We start from the raw sequence: 17,333 nt of genomic DNA, 5'->3' as shown, positions 1-17,333 counted from the left end.
CTGATTGCAATATGAGAATGATAAATAGAAAAATATTTTTTTTTTTTTTTTTGTAACCTACCTTTCTGTTTCCTGCTCATTCTCTTACTCATCTGAGCCCTAAAACAATATTTAGCAGCATTTTAAATTCCACAGATATTGTGCAGCTTCCCTTTAATAACACAATAGCTGCTGACCATTTAATTAATGTAATGACTATGCTGTGGTTTGGCTGGGTAATTACAGGGCATTTGTGGTTTATCATAACAGGGTTATTTCTCTCTCCTGGACTGCAGTGCAGGTTATCCCTGGGGACCTCCTAAAGTTAATTACGAGCTAATCCACAGAAGCTCGCCAATTCACTATTGTTACATTTCTGGACTCCTGAGGCCTACCCATTTATTTTTATTCATACAGTACTGGACAAGCAAAAAGGTTGTGCAGTTTATGGAAAACTCACAGACTACTCAGAGAGCTCACTCAATGCCCAGTCCTTAACTCACACACAGTGTCCTTTGTCCCCAGTGTCATGGGACATTGCTCCCTCATGTCCCCTGGAGAAAGCCTAGGTCATGGTGCAGTCCAAGTATTGCTCATCAGTACAATTTATTATTGATAGTCTCTTTGTGGTCCTCAGATGTTACTTCTCCACTTTGTTTCACACCTTGGAGCATGCAATGTGACTCACATAGTCCTCTGGGGACCCAGGCATGTTTTGGGGGGCATAATGTACACAATAGCTAAACATCTTAATAGCATTCTTAGGCTACTTGAAGTCCATGTTAGCACAGGCCCACTTTTCACAGCCATTTGCAAAGCCCTTATCCTTCTTAATCATCCTAGAAATCTTCAACACAGTGAGACCTATCTTGTCTTGAATTGTTACTTCCATAAAGATATTTTAGTTTATGTTGTTTTGTCTGTTCATCTTTTAAAGGAGGTGAAACTTTAGAACATAATGTAGTCCCAAAGTCACGATGCATCAAGTCGGTATAGCTCTTCTGTCCAACAATGAGAAAAAAATCCAGCACAGAATTTGTGACTTAACAATAGGCAGTGGGTCAACAGAGTACATGCGCTATTTGTAGCACCTAAATCCAACTGGGTTTTTCTTTCAATCCACTTCAGCTGAATTTTTTCCCTTGGGAGAAACCAGTGCAAGGTCCATGCATCACCTGCTGCCTCAGCAAGCTCTACTTTGAACAGCTGAGTAGCACCAATCTGGATGATTGGATCCAACCTGAATTACACACACATACATTTCAGATGAGACAAAGAGCATGAAATGAAGCATTTTTGTCATCTCTCATATATTTTCCCTTCTCCAGCTCTCCCATGCTTGCCAATTTTCTCTGTTGGACAGACACTTTTATATGTACAGTAGTTTGGTATTTGAACATTTACAGACTACTAGTTTGGTCTCTTTTGGGATCAACACAGAAGAGCCCAGCTTAGCTTTTATATACAAGGAATAATATAAACACTGCAAAGTAATGCATCTAAGTGGATAGTAGATACTGTTTCCTTAACACTAACAGCTGCTTAAGGAAGAATGAGTTCTATCTTAAGATCAGTATTTCCAGAAAGGTTCGGCAGGTACAACTGGAACAAGATTTTCCAAAAAACTTGCCCCCAGTTCAGATATTTTGGGAATATTCAGATATTTTGGGAAATCTCACTGTGGTTTGAGGTGCTCAGTCCTAGCTACTTGCCATGATCAAGGAACATGTTTGAGTACAGACAAAGGTAAATGATATGAGAAAAATAATATGCCCATTTCCTCAGCCTAGAGCAACCATCTCAGAACTGTCTTACTGTGATTTGCATGCTAGCCTCTGCCTATATTGATTCCCTCTGCCACAAAGCTGGAATGCAATACACTTCCCTATTGCAACAACTCCTGTTAGGATGGAGTGACTTGCCTTCTGGAGGAGCTGCTAGACTAGCCTAGACCTCATGCTTCCCTATGTACAGTTAACGTCTGCAGAAGGGACTGTCATCTGATAGTTTCTGGGAATCCCCAGCAGCCAAGTGTGCCAGACAGCCACTCTGTTACTGACAGGCTGCATGAGATGCAGATTAATTGAATTGTTGCAGGACACAGTGCAGGTGTAGCACATCACACAGAACACCTTCTCCATTATCAGCAAATAGGACTCAAAGCTTTTGAAGATGTATTACTTTTCCTAATCAACTTCTTAAAAAGCAAAGGAGACCTCCTTCAGACATGGAATGCCATCAGAAATAGTTTTGCTCCAGACCAAAATAAATTTGTGTCTCTAGGAGAAATGTTTTCTCAAACATGTTTGTTCCCAAGTGGAATATTGTTAATATACAATAGGCATGCACTGTATGGTATGCCATGTTCATGAAGATGATACCCCTCTGCTGAATGCAGAAAATTACACTTTGAAGCAATGTTTTTTTCTGGAGCTGGGGTCATCGTGTTAGCCTCTGGATTGTAACATGTTGAATAATTTTGAATAGTCTCTTCTTTAAAGAACAGGCAAACCTTCCAAAACCCAGAATACTATTAAAGTGTTTCCTCCTTCATTGTCCCAGCCCAGAAGGCAATACCTGCTTAATGCCCAGGCTGGGAGGAGCTCCTGAGCAGGGAAAGGAGAGAAGGCTTCCTTTTGGATATATTCAGTTGTGGGTGAAACAGAAGCAATGCCTGTATCTACAACTGGCTGGCACATCGCCTTGGATGCTTATTGTGCTAGAACAATTTTTCTGCATACCGTCAAACAACTATTTTGCTATTATGGTCATTAGTGATAATAGAGAAGCAACTTAGGAAAAAAATGATATGAGAATGTCAGTAGATACTAGTATGCCTCCAGTAATTCCTCTGCTTTATGAAGCAAGTTGACTTGTCATCAAAAGGAATTTTCTGCTGGAAGTCAGTGTGCAGCCTTGCCAATTTGCATATCAAAAGAGAGGCTGAGTTTTTACAATTCCACTGTGTGCCTGAACTGTGTTGTCAAAGTGACACTGAGGAGGGAAAGAATCAATAGACGAGATTATGAAAAAGCTTGAAATGATGGTAAAGTGTTGAGTAGCTATGGACTTCAGATGCAGGAGTACAGGTTGGGGTATGGCTTCCTGTACGTGCAAAGCCACTGGTGGGTTTGCAGGCAGAGTCAGGCACATGCATTTTAGCTGCTGTATAGTTGCATGGTTTCTTTGCTGATTAGGAAACTTGTGGCTAAGATCAAACAAGCCAGCAGTCTGTATCTGCTCCAGGGGCTGGGGAGCAAAAAGAACTTACAGTTCTAAGGTGAGGGAAGACAATGGGAAGGCTAAATTTCTTCAGGTCTTGCCTACCAACTCTGTTTGCATAGACATTTCTGAGTTTGAAAAAAAAAAAAAAAACAACAAAACAAAACAAAACAAAACATGAGAATGGTCTGAATTGCATCCATTTGTAGCTGTAAATGTTACAGCAAATCCTAGATCAGGGAGAAAATGTGTCAGTATAGGCCGTGTGTTGCCATCAAACAGATCAATAGTGTAGATATATGGATGAAGTGTAATGCATCTCTACATGCATTTGTCACAGTGTCAGGTGAAAACAGCTTTCATAATGGTAGCGTGCTTTAGGAAAAGGTCAAGTTTCAATGTGATAACCAGAAGGTTTATGACAAATGTAATGTGTCCAGTTCTCTGCTTCCCACCACATTGTGTACATATTCCTGGAACTTGTACAAACTCACTGTGATATGCATGGTAGAGTTTGCCATTTCTTTTGCACAAATGTGAGATGTGAAGCAGAGAGCATCCAGGTTTTGTGGCCTTTAAATTACATAAAATTAAGAAACTTCCCCCACCCCCCCCCAAAAAAAAAAAAAGAACCCGACATTAGCATTGATTTGAAGAGAAGAACCTGCTTTAGTTGGAAAGTGTTTACATGTTCCACAACTGTTAGTGCTAATTTCCCCTACACACACAGATTTTGAACAGCATTGCAAAAGGAAACCAGTATTTCTGTGCAGCAAAAAGTTCTTTTGGAAAATATAGCAAATCAATTTGGACATCTCCAAGTTGAAAATAATCTTGTTCATATGATGAGTTGGAACAGGAGAACACACTTTAATGTACAATGATAAGTATGAATGAAGATTTTTAATATTTATGTGGGAAAAAACTGTCTTTAGGTGAGGCCAGTACTGGGAAAAGTTTTGCAATTCAGAACTGAAAAGGACTTTTTCAGCAAAACTGTTGCCTGTGTTGGACAACAACATTGTTGATTCATTAGGCAAACTCAACTTTGCTTAGCACTATCTCTTCAAGATAAACTGTAATCTTATTTGTAATGAATTTGAATCTGAAAGCAGATACTCCAGTTTGTACTCTTTTTTTTTTTTTTAATTTTTTTTTTTTTGGCATGCTTGCTGTTTCTAAAAATGCAGAACCACAGCAAAAATGAAATTTGAAAGATCACAGACTTGAGGGAAACTTCCAGTGCAATTTGCACTTTTAGATCTGCAAGGGATTCATTACCTTTGCCCAGGCAACTAATCACTTGCAGTATCAGTGGTACAACTGCAAATCTGTACTGCAAAGAACAGTACTCCCACAATTTATGTGATACCAGGAGATTTTACAGGCAATGCTGCCAGATGACATTGTGCATCCGAGACCAGACTTGAGGTCATGGGCAGAAGAATTGTGCTTGCAGGCCTGAGGGCCCTGTGCAAGTGCCTACACATCTGTCTGCCACACACGCTTCTTTGGTGCACAAGCCCCCAGGCAGAGGGGCACGTGAAACTGTGCAGGGCACATTCTGCCTGTAGAAAGCAAATGAATGGTTTTACCAGGTTCATGCAGTCGTTATGTGTTTTGGCCTGTCTGGAGTCAGGAATTGTTTCAGAACAAGTGTACTTTTTTTTTCTTTTTTTTTTTTTTTTCTGCCTAAACTGTAAATTCCATATCAGGTACTAACAAACATGGCTCATCTCAAAAGAATTCATAATTAACTAAAAGAATTCATAATTAACTTCCACTGCAATTTGTTTGGGTCTTTCTTTACATAAGATATAAGCTCTGGTGGGAAATTAAAATGCTCTGAAGCATACACTGTGTTCTGTGTAACCGCTGCTGAGCCTACAGAAAAACTAACCTGCTGTAACTGCACAGTGTGTGTGTATGTATATTAGAGATCTCTGACAGACCTGTTTTTCTTTTTCTCTTTCTCTTCCTTGTCTTCTTTCTGCATTGGCAGAGCATCTTGGATTTGAATTAAAGGGTATGGAACAACCATTCATTTATTAATCAGAAGCCATTAAGAGCTGCCCATATTATATTTATGGCTTTAATGGGATGATTAAAAAATCAGCTGTTCTGTTCGTTTCCCTGGCGCCAAGATAGATGTTTGGATTAAAAAAAAAAAAAAAAAAAAAAAAAAAAAAAAAAAGTAAAGCTCAAAGTCTAAATGTAAAACTATAAAAATGCACGTGTATTTTTAGCAGCACTTTTTTCTTTGTTTCAAGCAGCAGCCTGGTGTGTGTGGCGTGACTGGGATGTTACAATTGCCATACGTCTCCTCATTCTACATGCTTTTGTATATTTAACCGAAAGGCAGGAGTTCATGACAATCGTAAGGGTTGCCAGCAGGCACCGCTTGGGAATGAACAGGTGTTCCAGGAATGGGAAGGCAAGTTTTAGGAAGATAAGGACTTTTATTGCATTGTCATTCTCAATGTGCTATGGTCCACTGGATCCTAGGAAGCATCAGGATGGTTTTGCCATTCCTGCTCCCAAAGGCTGCTTCTTTCTGTGCTTGACTGGGAGGAAATTGTCCCTTGGAAGGTGACATGAGCTGAGTTATTTTAAAGACAATAAGCCTGGGAAATCAGCAGTCTCCCATGAGAGGAGAGGGTGTAATGCTGAGCTTCATGGTGGCAAGCTGAAGTGTGGAAAAACACTGCAGTAACTTGCAAGCTCTTAGAAATATCCCCTTTGGGCAACTGCCTGCTCCTGCCCAGTTGCTTATAATCATATTTTTCCTCCTTTCTCCTTAGTCTGTTTTCAGAAATGTATCAGATATCTATAGAGTAAGCACCTGAGAAATCAAATCCTTGGGGCTAGGTTTCCCTTGAGTGCACAAGCTGAGTGCAGAAGGGATTGGTCAGATGAGAACAGACAGATTTGTCTTTATTGCTCAATTTAAAAACACTGGCCCAGCAATGCCATCCAGAGCAGATCTTCACGTGAAGATAACTTCAATTCGATTTGAAACATGTATGGGGACACCAGTCTTTCACTTGTGGATGTTAAATTATCTTATTGGGTTCCTGAGGTGGAGAGACATGCACTAACTGAATCTGGAGAAATCTGTCTCTGCTGGTTTTTGCATGCCTTACCCACTGGGTTTGGTATGTATCCCCAGCAGCTTGTTCCTGCTGTTGAAAATGAGTGCATTTCATGGTCAAGTGTTTCAGAGAAAGCGGTGCTGCTAATACCAATACACTTAAATAAACTTTAAAATTAAGGATTTTTGACATCCCTTTTTTGTTGACTTTTGTCCTTTTCCTCATCCATTCTCAATGTCATCACAGAACCGCCACACATCCTGTTCCCAGTCTGCAGTCGTCTCTTCTCTGTCATTCGTCTTTCACTTTCATGTGTTGCTGTGACACCCGTGGCTGGACTGTGATTCTGTCAGCACTATGTGGCACAACATGGTTTGTTCACAGTGTTTGCTGCTGTAGAGTGACAATGCTACTGATGAAGACATGGTGTTTGTAGAGCGTACAGACACAAATGGACAAGTCCTGCTCCAGGATCTTAACTTCTCAAACACAGAAGTGTAGAATGCTTCCTCCTGTTTTCTTTCTGTTTCTGGCAAAATGATTTTATGCAGCATGAAGATACTCTGTTACCAAGCACAAACATTAATAAGGTGTTAGGAGCCAAGATAAATTACTATAAGCAGGTTGTTTAATTTTTAGTTTTACAGTAGTGACTGATGCACAGACTCTGACTTCAGTGTTTCACATAGCAGAGCAGAACTGTCAGTTCAAGATTGAGCACGTGATTCTGCATTTCTGATGAACTGAACCATTCCCCCTGTAATTCAGGTGGAAGTGCCAGAGACAGGGTTCCATACTTACCATGATTACCTCAACAGAGGCTGGGATTTGGGCCTTGAGTGAAAAATTTGGTCATATAGCTAATGGGGTAAAAAAAAAATAATAATTTTGATGGTTTTGCTGTCTTTCTTCCTCTCCTTCCATGATTCAAAGGAAATTCATACTTTAAAATAAATAAATAAATAAAATGCAGTCTGTAGCAAAAACAGTAGCTTATGAAGAATCCTTGAAAACAATTGGCTTCATGGATGGGTCTATGGTGAAAAAAGGCCTCCTTCCCACCCTTTTTTTGGTAAATCATAAAGAAATACAGCTGGGTAGCAGCAAAATTTTTGCCCAGTGCTGTCTCTAACCAGGACATGATCCTACCTGATTCTGATAAAATGTCTGAATTTCCTGATGGAAGGAAATAGCTGTACAGCTGGAATCCAGATCCCAAAGCTGTACAAGAGCAAGAAAACTTGTCTGCCATGGTTGCTGATGCCTGGAATAGGGCACCTGCAGTGGAAATACATAGCTGAAGCAAATATTTCACCCCACGGTGAATTCCTTCCCCTAGCCAGCTCCACCTGGCTCCTTGTAGTAAGAAGCAAGGAACACCAGGTCAGCCAACACCCAAGCTCCTGTGCATGAGCAGGTCCCAGGCCATACAGGCTCTGGCTCTGAAGAGGTGCAGCTGGCTGGTAAAACAGATACAGCTCGATAACTTTCAGTCAGACACCTGACCTGCTGTTCCTGTCTTACAGTGGCTATGGAGCTGGAGTCTGGGAGAATCTCAGCTGCCTGCTTCTCTTGTGCTTGGTGGGACTTTGCTTTTTCAGCAACTCCACCGGTGAGTGCTCTGAGAGCCTCCTGAAGCCAAAGGCCAGGGCACAAATGAGAGGGATGGAAATTTGTTTCTTCAAACTGCAGCTTTGCAACAGAGACATGAAGCAAGCACTAATGATGATGTTTTGCATCTTCATGTCAGGATGGTTATTCACTGCCTCTAGTTTAGCAATTTGTCATTCACAAGTTAAGAGCTAGACAGAGAGAAACATTTCTCCCAGCACTTTTTTCTTCCAAAAATAATTTTCCTTTCTAAAAAGGCAAGCTGATAGTAATCTAAATATTATGTTATCTACAATGTTTTGTTACTTCCACCTTTTTTCTTTTTGTTGGAGTCTATTCCTGAGAGTCAATGCTGGTACCTAAAATCAGACACATTTCTCTTCTGGTCATGTATTTCATTGGTTTGGTAGCACTGGGAATATCTTATAGTTCATTGAAAGTAATTAGTGTAGCCTGGTGAAACACACTGAGCATAGCAACCATGGCATGAGGTTTATTGCCTGATCTATATTAAAAAATATTTCAATTAATATTAAAGAAGACAAACCCCAATGGCTTTACAATTAACTCACAGTATGGGATCACAAGCACATTGGTCATAGATGCTGAAATACAAGTCTCATGGCAGCTGTGGACTGAATCCTTCTCAGTCATTCAGATGGAGAACCAAATGGCCTTTTCTGATCTCAGTGGAGATAGGTGGATGTTGCTGAGAAGAGCATCTGCCCTGGTATAGGTACAGAGGGAGAGGGGTCCTTGATATACAATTGCTGCCTAGGTGTAGTTCAGTAGCACTGCAGGTGACACCTTACCATTTTCTTGGAGCTTTGACTTATTTGAATGAACTACCTGACTTCCAGCATGGTCTGGGTTTTGATGCAAGTGACTGATTTTTCTGGTTTGAATGGCAGTCCATGACAAATGGTAATACTTGGGAGAGGCAGCAGCCTTGACTTTTGTGTGTGCATCTGAGTTACCTGGTGCAATGGAATTAATCACTTCCTAGGTCTCATTAAAAAGCCATAACTGTAATTGGTTACTGTATTTTAATTACCCCACTCCCTTTCCTTTGTCTAATGCACTATCACTTTTCCATCTTCATTCTGCTTTTTGAGTGTTTTAGGATGTCCCTTCCAGCACCTACATGCTTTGGGGCCTGTTGCTTGGTGGTTTCTAATGCATTGCTGAGCTCCAGGGCATGCAGCCGCTGCAAGGAAAAGGCATTCTGAGTCCATCAGAGCAGAGGGCCTGTGATGAGAACATCACAGGGCTATGTGTGTACGTGGTGAGTGGGGGATGCTTGGGGTCGTCCTTGTTAGACTATTAAGTTGCCAAGAAGGGGGGATCTGCTGGAAGGGAAAGTAGATTCATGGGGCTTTTTGAGATTAGTCACCAAGTTATTCTGCGGGAAAAGAAGAGCAAGCAAGAAGCGTGCTTGAGTGCAGAAGGGGTGAGCTACTGAGCAAGAGAGGGCGAAGGTACAGAGAGACAAAAGGACTGAAGATCTCTTGAGGGGTGAGTAAGATTGGGCCAGCCTGTCTCAGCTTTGGGCAGCTATCAGAGATGGGCAGTGGATTGGTAGGAGGTCTGACTGAGCCCTGCTCTCCATCTTGCCCTCACTCAGTACTGGTTCCTGTGCAGCCAGATGCATCCGTGGTTCTAGACCCTGTTTATAACTGGTTTCTTTCTCTCCATTTGCAGAAGCAGAAGAGCTCTATCAGAAGAGAGTTTTAACCATCACGGGAATCTGTGTTGCCTTGCTTGTTGTGGGCATTGTCTGTGTGGTAGCTTACTGTAAAACCAAGTGAGTATGCGAGGTTAACAGACAAAAAGTGGTGAGAGGTTACTGAGCAGTCGAGTTGGTGCTTCACACTTTCGTGCTGTTCACCCAATGCTATTTTTAAAGCGGTGCTGTGCTGTGGCATTCCCAGTGAGGTCTTATGAAGAAGGCCAATAAATCCACCTATCATTCTGTGCCCAGGCAGGACGTTTTCCTGGGACCTCTTCCTTGTCCCCTGGTTCAGCATCACATTGTGAAGCCAGGTGATGGTGTGTGACTGGGAGAAGTTGTTCCCTGAGCCAACAGCTTATCACCTGACAGATGAAGAAAGCTGGGCTGTGGCCCAGGAGCTGTGGTCTCAGTTGTTTACATATCAGGGACTTTTAAGGCAATAAAGATTGAGCGAAAGACTTGGGAACCTCTTCTACGGTCAGCCTTCCCTGCCTGGACAGCACCTGTTTCCCCACCTGGACCTTGAGTGGGTTTGGGTTCACTTTCTATTCCCCCAGGAGACAGGGAGACTTGTGAAGTGAATGTCCTCCCAGAGACATGGGGAGGCTGTCCCACATCATGCTTAATGCAGGACAGTTCAAGTGCCTCGCCACCAAGACCAAGCCAGGACCGGCTTCCCCTTTCCCTTCTCCCCACTTTTCTCTTCTGCTCCTAGTCCCATGCTTCCTCTGCCTCCACTGCATTGTGCCGGGCCTTGTTTTGCAACAAGGAGACTGTGGACCCTGTTCTCTGAAGCAGCCATAGTAGCAAACATTCACATTTCTTTGAAAAAGCAGCTAAGGTGACTAATTTTGAATATTTGCAGCTTTCCATAAATACCACTGAAATATCAAGTGTGTCAAGAAGTGAATCAATACCTGGTTGTTGCCTCCTTTATCATCTGCTTCCTCCAGAAAAACCTGGAGGCAGAGGACCCCATGAGATAAACCTAATAGATTTTTTCCTTTCCTTTTTAAAGGAAACAAAGAAAACAGATGCATAATCATTTACGACAGAATATGTGCCCTGCCCATCAGAACAGGAGCCTTGCAAATGGGCCAAGCCATCCACGTTTGGATCCTGAGGAAATCCAAATGGCTGATGTAAGACCTTTGTCTCATTCTCCCTGTATGTTACTGAGTGGACACGTGTTCTGTCAGGGGTTTGATGTGAATTTGTACGCTTACACTCCTGTGTGCCTTTGCAAGAAGAGAAAATACTAAGAAAATTGAATGAGAAGATGAGGTTCTGCACAGAAACATTTCCCAAAACAAAATCTGGAGGGAAATGTGAATTTACTTTGAAGCACCAAAGATGCGATTAGGGCACTCAGGACAGGCTTGTTGTGATGAATCAAGTGCGATCCTGTTTTCTTCTCTGTGAGATGTTCCCAATGTTTCCCGTTTATTAAGCTGTCCAAGTGAGCCTCATTTTGCAGCATGACAAATGGGAACAGCACAGTGCGGGTTGGAGCAACCACAGTGGCTGTGTTGCACATCATGGGTCAGCACCACGTATGTCTGCCTGCCCACACTAGTTGCTTCCTGTGCAAGGTGACACAACCTGGTGGGGTCCCAGTGTGTTACTTTAGTGACAACCTTCTAAGAATTTAGGGCCAGATCCAGAAAAGCAGCTCGGCCACTCTTCTAACATCAGTCATAGAAGAATCCCATTGAGCTGTGTGTTCTCACTGTCAACATGCTTAAATGCCCTGCTGAACTAAGCCATTGAAAGGGATCAGAAAAAGGGAGAGGGGAGGCAGATCCAAAACAAAAGTACTCCCCTGGGCCAGAGAATTTGCAGTTTCTCATATTCCAAAAATTTTGCTTTGGAAATTTCCTTTTGCCTTCCCTTAACCTCTGCTGCAGCTTAACATCTGCTGTGTGCAAATGTTCATGTGCACTGATCCCTGATGGGAATCACGGAATCAGAGAGTGGTTTGGGTTGGAAGGGACCTTAAAGACCAGCTAGTTCGAACCCCTTTGCCACAGGAAGGGGCACCTTCCACTAGATCAGGTTGCTCAAAACCCCATCCAGCCTAATCCTGAATACCTCCAGGGATGGGGCATCCGCAACTTCTCTGGGCAACCTGTTACAGTGCCTCACACCCTCAGAGTAAAGAATTTCTTCCTCATATCTAATCTGAATCTACGTGCTTTCAGTTTAAAATTATTAAGCATTGTCCTATCACTACATGCCCTTGTACAAGGAGTACTCTGAGTCAGTTACAAGCTCTGCTGGGTTACCTTTGGGATGCTAAAATTTAACTAGGTGTAAAGCCAGCACTGAAAGACGAGGTAAAGAAAATTTTAAAGAATCAGCCATCTAAGCCTGAAATGCTGACTCCCCCAGAGAGCTTTCTCCCCGTGAAGAGCACGGCTGACCCTGCTTACTTTTAGATGAAGGAATGTTTCAGTATAAATATTAGGATTACACCTAGTGTTTCAATAGGGTTATGCTTCTGACAGATCTCATATGGTTGCCTTGTTTTTGGTACTCTGATGCATAACCTCCTGCAAGAAGAGATGCATATCTGCTCAGTAGCATCAAATATAAAGTGCTGCCACAGCTGTCTGGGGAACCCCTTGGATCTTCGTACTCCTCTGTAATCCCTGTGCCAGGGCTCTTTTCCAGCATTCAAAGTGCAGAGGCAGAGAGGGGCCACTGCGTGGCATTTTCCAGCTTCCTTTTTTCCTTCTGTGGGCTAGGGAGCTGCGGTACTCGCTCAATCCTCAAGTGGTTTCACCAGAAATAATGCAGCCAGCAGAATTTGGCTGCGGCAGTGCTGACAAGCTATTGGCTGATCTGTGTGATTCTTTGTATTTTACAGTATATTTCTAAGAATGTTTCTGCCACCGAACATGTGATCCGTAGGGAAACAGAGACAACCTTTTCGGGAAGTCACTCCTGCTCCCCATCACATCACTGCTCCACAGCCACTCCAACGTCCAGCCAGAGGTGATGTATACCATTTCCCCCTGAACTCTTACTGCTTGCCTTAGGATTCTGTGAGATACAAAGCCAGTAAAAGATTCTCCTTTCATCTCTCTTTCTGTTTTAAGTTGATGTTTGGCATTACAGTGCCATACAGGCCGTTGCCAACACTTGCAGATCTTTGCTAGCACAGCTGGTTAGTGAGAGGTGTGGAAAGGTGTGATGCTGCAGGTCAACTGCAACAAGGACTCAAAAGGAACCTACTGCACTGACAGAGGTGGAAGTCAGGATATGAAGTTGTACTTTCATGCCTTGAACAGACTCAAACTGGAGCATGCACCTAGGGAAGCTTTTCCAAGTTGTTCTTGCAACCGCACAGCACACCTGCATCAATTCATTAAGCATCCAATGGTTATTTCATGCTTGATATATTTGCCTTTTGTAAGGTAAGCTATGACAAACATCACAAAATATTTTGCCTAGTCCGCAAAGTTAGGGTCTAATTTTGGGAATCAAGTTTTTTTGTCAGAAGAACATAGGTTTTCACATTTCAAAATAGCCATCAAGGGGGAAGACCAGCATGACTCAGTTGAATTTCTTGCTGGTCTTAAGAACATTTATATTGCAGATGGAGCTTTTCCATTACTATGGTGTCCAGAAAAGTCATTCAAATGCTCTAGAGAAAGTCCTGCACTATTCTGAGTTTGGGCATTCAGGTCTTCCATCTTATATGATGAAATCTCATTGTGTTCTTCCAGTAAGTGACAGTGCTTCCCTGTGAGAATGCATGCCTTTGAAAAGTAACTAGGGTGCGGGGGATCCATATTTACCTTCTGTCAATGACACGTAGATCACATGCTTTGACTTCATAAGCAAAAGTTATCCTGGCTTATTTACTTCATTAGACTGGTGTGTTTGTATCCATTTGTCCAGGAAGCAGTGAATCCTTTCAGGTAAAGCTTGAAGATGCATTCTGACAGATTTCTTCAGGGTTCAGGCATTCATTAGGGAGGAGAACTCAGTGTACAATGCATCAGCTTCAGATATCATACATAGGTTTTCAGGAAAATTCCTCCCCAGAGTCCATTGGTTCAACTTCCAGTAAGTAAAGAGGGAGACAAGAAAGATTTGCTGGGCTGGAAATGACTACTTTAACCAGGGAAGTCCCCCCCCTCAGTGAGCAGATGGGGTGTTTTCCAGATTTTTTGAAATTTTATGCTGCAGCTGAATTCTGGCTAGCTTTGAGCAGGCTTGAGCAAGGTGCACAGAGACTCCTGTGCCTGCAGAGCTGCACCTTGCTGGCCTTCAAGGCTCACTTCAAAGTCCTTGGATCCCAGGGCCATCTCTGAGTACCTCCTGAAGAAGCAAAGTTGTGTCTGGAGGGCAGCATTAATATATGACAGGTGTGGGGAGATACCTACTTGCATAGCCTCTGGTCCTGGCTACCTGCCATATAATTTTCCTGAGTCAAGTGCAGTGAGCAGGTGTCTCTTGAAGTCATGCCAGAGGCAAACTGCTAGCATAATATGGTTCCATTTTACTTTATCAGCACCTCTAATGAGGATGCTGTTTGAAGTTATAAATCAATGCTTTGGTTGCAACTGAACATGTGCCTGGAGCTATTAATAATTAACAACTTCTTTGGAAGTCTTAATGAGGCCTCTGTAAACCCCCACCCAAAATACTCTGCCACCACAGCTCCATCTGGTGCAGTTTGGGAGCTCAGAGCTCTTGCTCCAATCCACATGGATTTGTGCCATGGAGAGCAGTCAGCCCGGTGTGGGTGGACCCTCGGTGTGTGCAGGACCCCATGCTTCCCTGGTGCGTGTTTGTGGGATGTCATCTCTGCACCAAGCCAAGGGCAGGGGGAGTTCCAGGCTGACCAAGGACTATCCATCATAGCTGGTAGCTTCAGTCTAGCTCCTCGAATGTATTTTGCTGCCAAAACCTTTTTTTTTTTTTTTTTAATTAGTAGGAGTGCTTTTCTCTGTTGGTCATGAAGTAATTCTGAGTCTTTTTCTGACTCTGTTCTGGTAGCATTTGTGAAGGGGCTGCTTCTTGGCAATGTGTGAAGATCCTTTGCAGACTTGCCTTGGCACAGCCAGTGCATTGCTCTGCACCAAAACACTTTGCGATTACAAAGCAGAATTTCCCAGGCCTCCCTGCAGAGGCTGTCCCATCCTATTCCCACCATCAGGAGTTGGTGAGTTAAATACCCAGTGTGCACTGCAATGCCCTTCTTTATTCTCTAAAATCAGACCTCCAAGAAACAGTGAAACAAATCAAAACTGGGCCTTCCTGGCCAGATGTATTTCCATGAGAGACAGAAAAGGGATATCAGTGCAGAGCAGAGTGTGATCTGTGGCTGCATGTGGCATTTTTGAGAAGATGTTAGCAGGGGTTCCTTGCTCATTGTCCATATGGACTTTGATCCACAGACATGAAAGCCACACCTGGAGCCTGGAGCGGACGGAGAGCCTGACTTCAGATTCCCAGTCTGGGATAATGCTGTCTTCGGTGGGAACCAGTAAATGCAACAGCCCTGCATGTGTGGAGGCGCGGGCCCGCCGTGGGGCTGCCTTCTGCATTGAGGACTCGCGGCGGCCCATGATGCAGTACCGCGACTCAGTGGATTCGCTGCGGGACTCGCCGCATAGCGAGAGGTCAGACTCCCCTGCTTTGTGCTGCCTGGGCATGACAGAGGCCAGACATGCCCCTCTCTGCTGGATGGAAATCCATTCACTTCCACCCTGGCCTAGAGTAGCAGTCCCGTGGTAGTCCAGAAGAAGCTCCAGCTCTGGTTCTGACCGGAGGAATCCATGTCCCCAAGAGGTCACTCTGGTAGCAGCAACAAGCATTGCGCCTTGTCAGTTGTTCCTTGCTCACCTGTGGGCAACACAGGTTTGGAGTGCAAGTTTGAGAGCAGCTGAAAATATCTGGCTGCAATCAGCAACTGATGAAGTCCTCCCTGCAGAGAAGGAGGGCAGATTTGTGGGGCAGCAGCTCAAGCAGGGGCTGGCTCCCAGGTACTTGGGATAAGTCCTCCGTGTACCTGTGGGTGGCATGGAGAGCAGTGGGCACAGCCTTGGGATGGGGCTCTGTAAGACCCAGCTCCCTGGGGAAGATGACTGCAGAGATGGGAAATCATCAGCTAGTGACAGAGAGTTGTCCTCTTCCTGTGTCTGGTTCCTCATGGTGCTGAAGCACATCTCCACACTTGCTGCAGCCCTCCATGAGTCACCATGGATGACACAGGTGGCCACCCAACCTCTTTTGGGCATTTACCCATCAGGGCAACGGGACTTGTCCAAAGAAGGCAAGTTGCTCACTTGTTTCTGATCCCAGTCCATTCAGACAGGCTGCTGGGAGGTGCTGCAAGATTTGCAGTGTTGCAGGGTGAGAATTGCCCTGTCCCAGATAAAGTTCAGTCCCAACAGTCATGCAGGACTGGTCCTGAGCCTTATCCTGCAGCAAGGGAAGCACATCCAGCTCAGCTGGCATGAAGGCTTCCTGGGAGCCACATCTCAGCTGCCAAGTGCTGGGCTCTGTGGTGAGCTCCTCACATGGTGGAGGAGCAAGGGTGCAGACTGAGCAACTCCCTCAGGAAATCTGGTCTTGGGGACCACCATGCTTTGGTGCCCAAACACCCACCAAAGCTGGCAGCTCATCCTCCCTCAGACACTGCAGTACAAGGTCCCTCCACCCCCTTCCCCAGGAGATGCAGTGCTCCAGAACCAGGCACATCAGGGGTCCCCCATATCAGTGCCGGGTGTTCAGCAGAGTGCAGCTGCAGCTGGCAGGGTTTGGGATGCTCCCTGTCCAAACAGAGGTGTTGTTTCTTCCAGGTACGTGTCAGCCCTGACCACACCAGCACGCCTGTCGCCCGTGGATTTCCACTACTCGATGGCCACGCAGGTGCCCACCTTTGAGATCACCTCCCCCAACTCTGCACACGCTGTCTCCCTGCCCCCAGCAGCTCCCATCAGCTTCCGTGTGGAGGAACAGCAACCCCTCCTGCGGCGGTACCAGCTTCCCTTCCAGGACACGCAGAGGTACGACAGCTACTACCAAAGGAAGACCTACCTAAATGACAGCATGGGGAGCCTGCCCTCCAGCCCCTTCCGGATCACGGAGGATGACGAGTATGAGACGACACAGGAGTATGTCACAGCACTAGAACAGCCAAAGAAAACAGCCAGCAGCAACAAGCGTTGGAAAAAGTCCAAACTGAACGGGCACGTACCCCACAGAGCCAGAGCTGTCCGGGACTCCTTCTCCTTGAGCAGCGCCTCTTACAGCGAGTCTGACGAGGAGCTGGTGGCTGAGAGCACCCCCTTCCTAAGCACTCAGAACAATGAGACGATGAACACAGAATCGCCTCCGCTCCACCGGCCAGGTGACAGCCGGACTTACCATTCCTACAGCAGGCACAGCGCTCACGGGGAGAGCGGGCGCAGCAGCCTGGCACACACAACACCCAAACAAGACCCTGATCCTCTCTAGGCGCCTCGCAGACATACCCGCATGGAGGAGGCGGAGGAGGGAGGCAAAACAAAAATGAGACAAAAATAAATATTTTTATTTTATATAAAAGAGGAAAAAATATAACAAATAAAATGTTTTATTTTCATTTTAGCAAAGTTGTCTTATAATAGCTAACAGCAATGACTTTTTTATAGGGAATCTCTATTTATATGTAATGTCTTGATTTTCAGCTTCCAAGA

At 44.4% G+C, this 17,333-nt stretch overlaps 1 protein-coding gene across 1 annotated transcript in view; it reads left to right on the top strand.

Annotated features, from left to right (window-relative positions):
- Positions 1–17,112, top strand: part of NRG2 (neuregulin 2) — a gene marked incomplete at both ends in the record, with an annotated part of 175,061 nt that extends 157,949 nt beyond the window's left edge. The window contains 6 exons of the mRNA XM_084295014.1: positions 5,204–5,227; positions 9,606–9,708; positions 10,655–10,778; positions 12,506–12,633; positions 15,048–15,272; positions 16,455–17,112. Coding sequence (XP_084151140.1) covers positions 5,204–5,227; positions 9,606–9,708; positions 10,655–10,778; positions 12,506–12,633; positions 15,048–15,272; positions 16,455–17,112 — 1,262 coding nt within the window. The remainder of the gene's footprint in view (positions 1–5,203; positions 5,228–9,605; positions 9,709–10,654; positions 10,779–12,505; positions 12,634–15,047; positions 15,273–16,454) is intronic.
- Positions 17,113–17,333: the final 221 nt, after the last annotated feature.

Source organism: Netta rufina, assembly GCF_964035555.1.
Source record: "Netta rufina genome assembly, chromosome: 14".
In the NCBI taxonomy this organism is placed as follows: Eukaryota; Metazoa; Chordata; class Aves; order Anseriformes; family Anatidae; genus Netta; species Netta rufina.
Note: the sequence above shows the minus strand (reverse complement) of the source record. Positions and strands in the feature narration are given on the sequence as shown.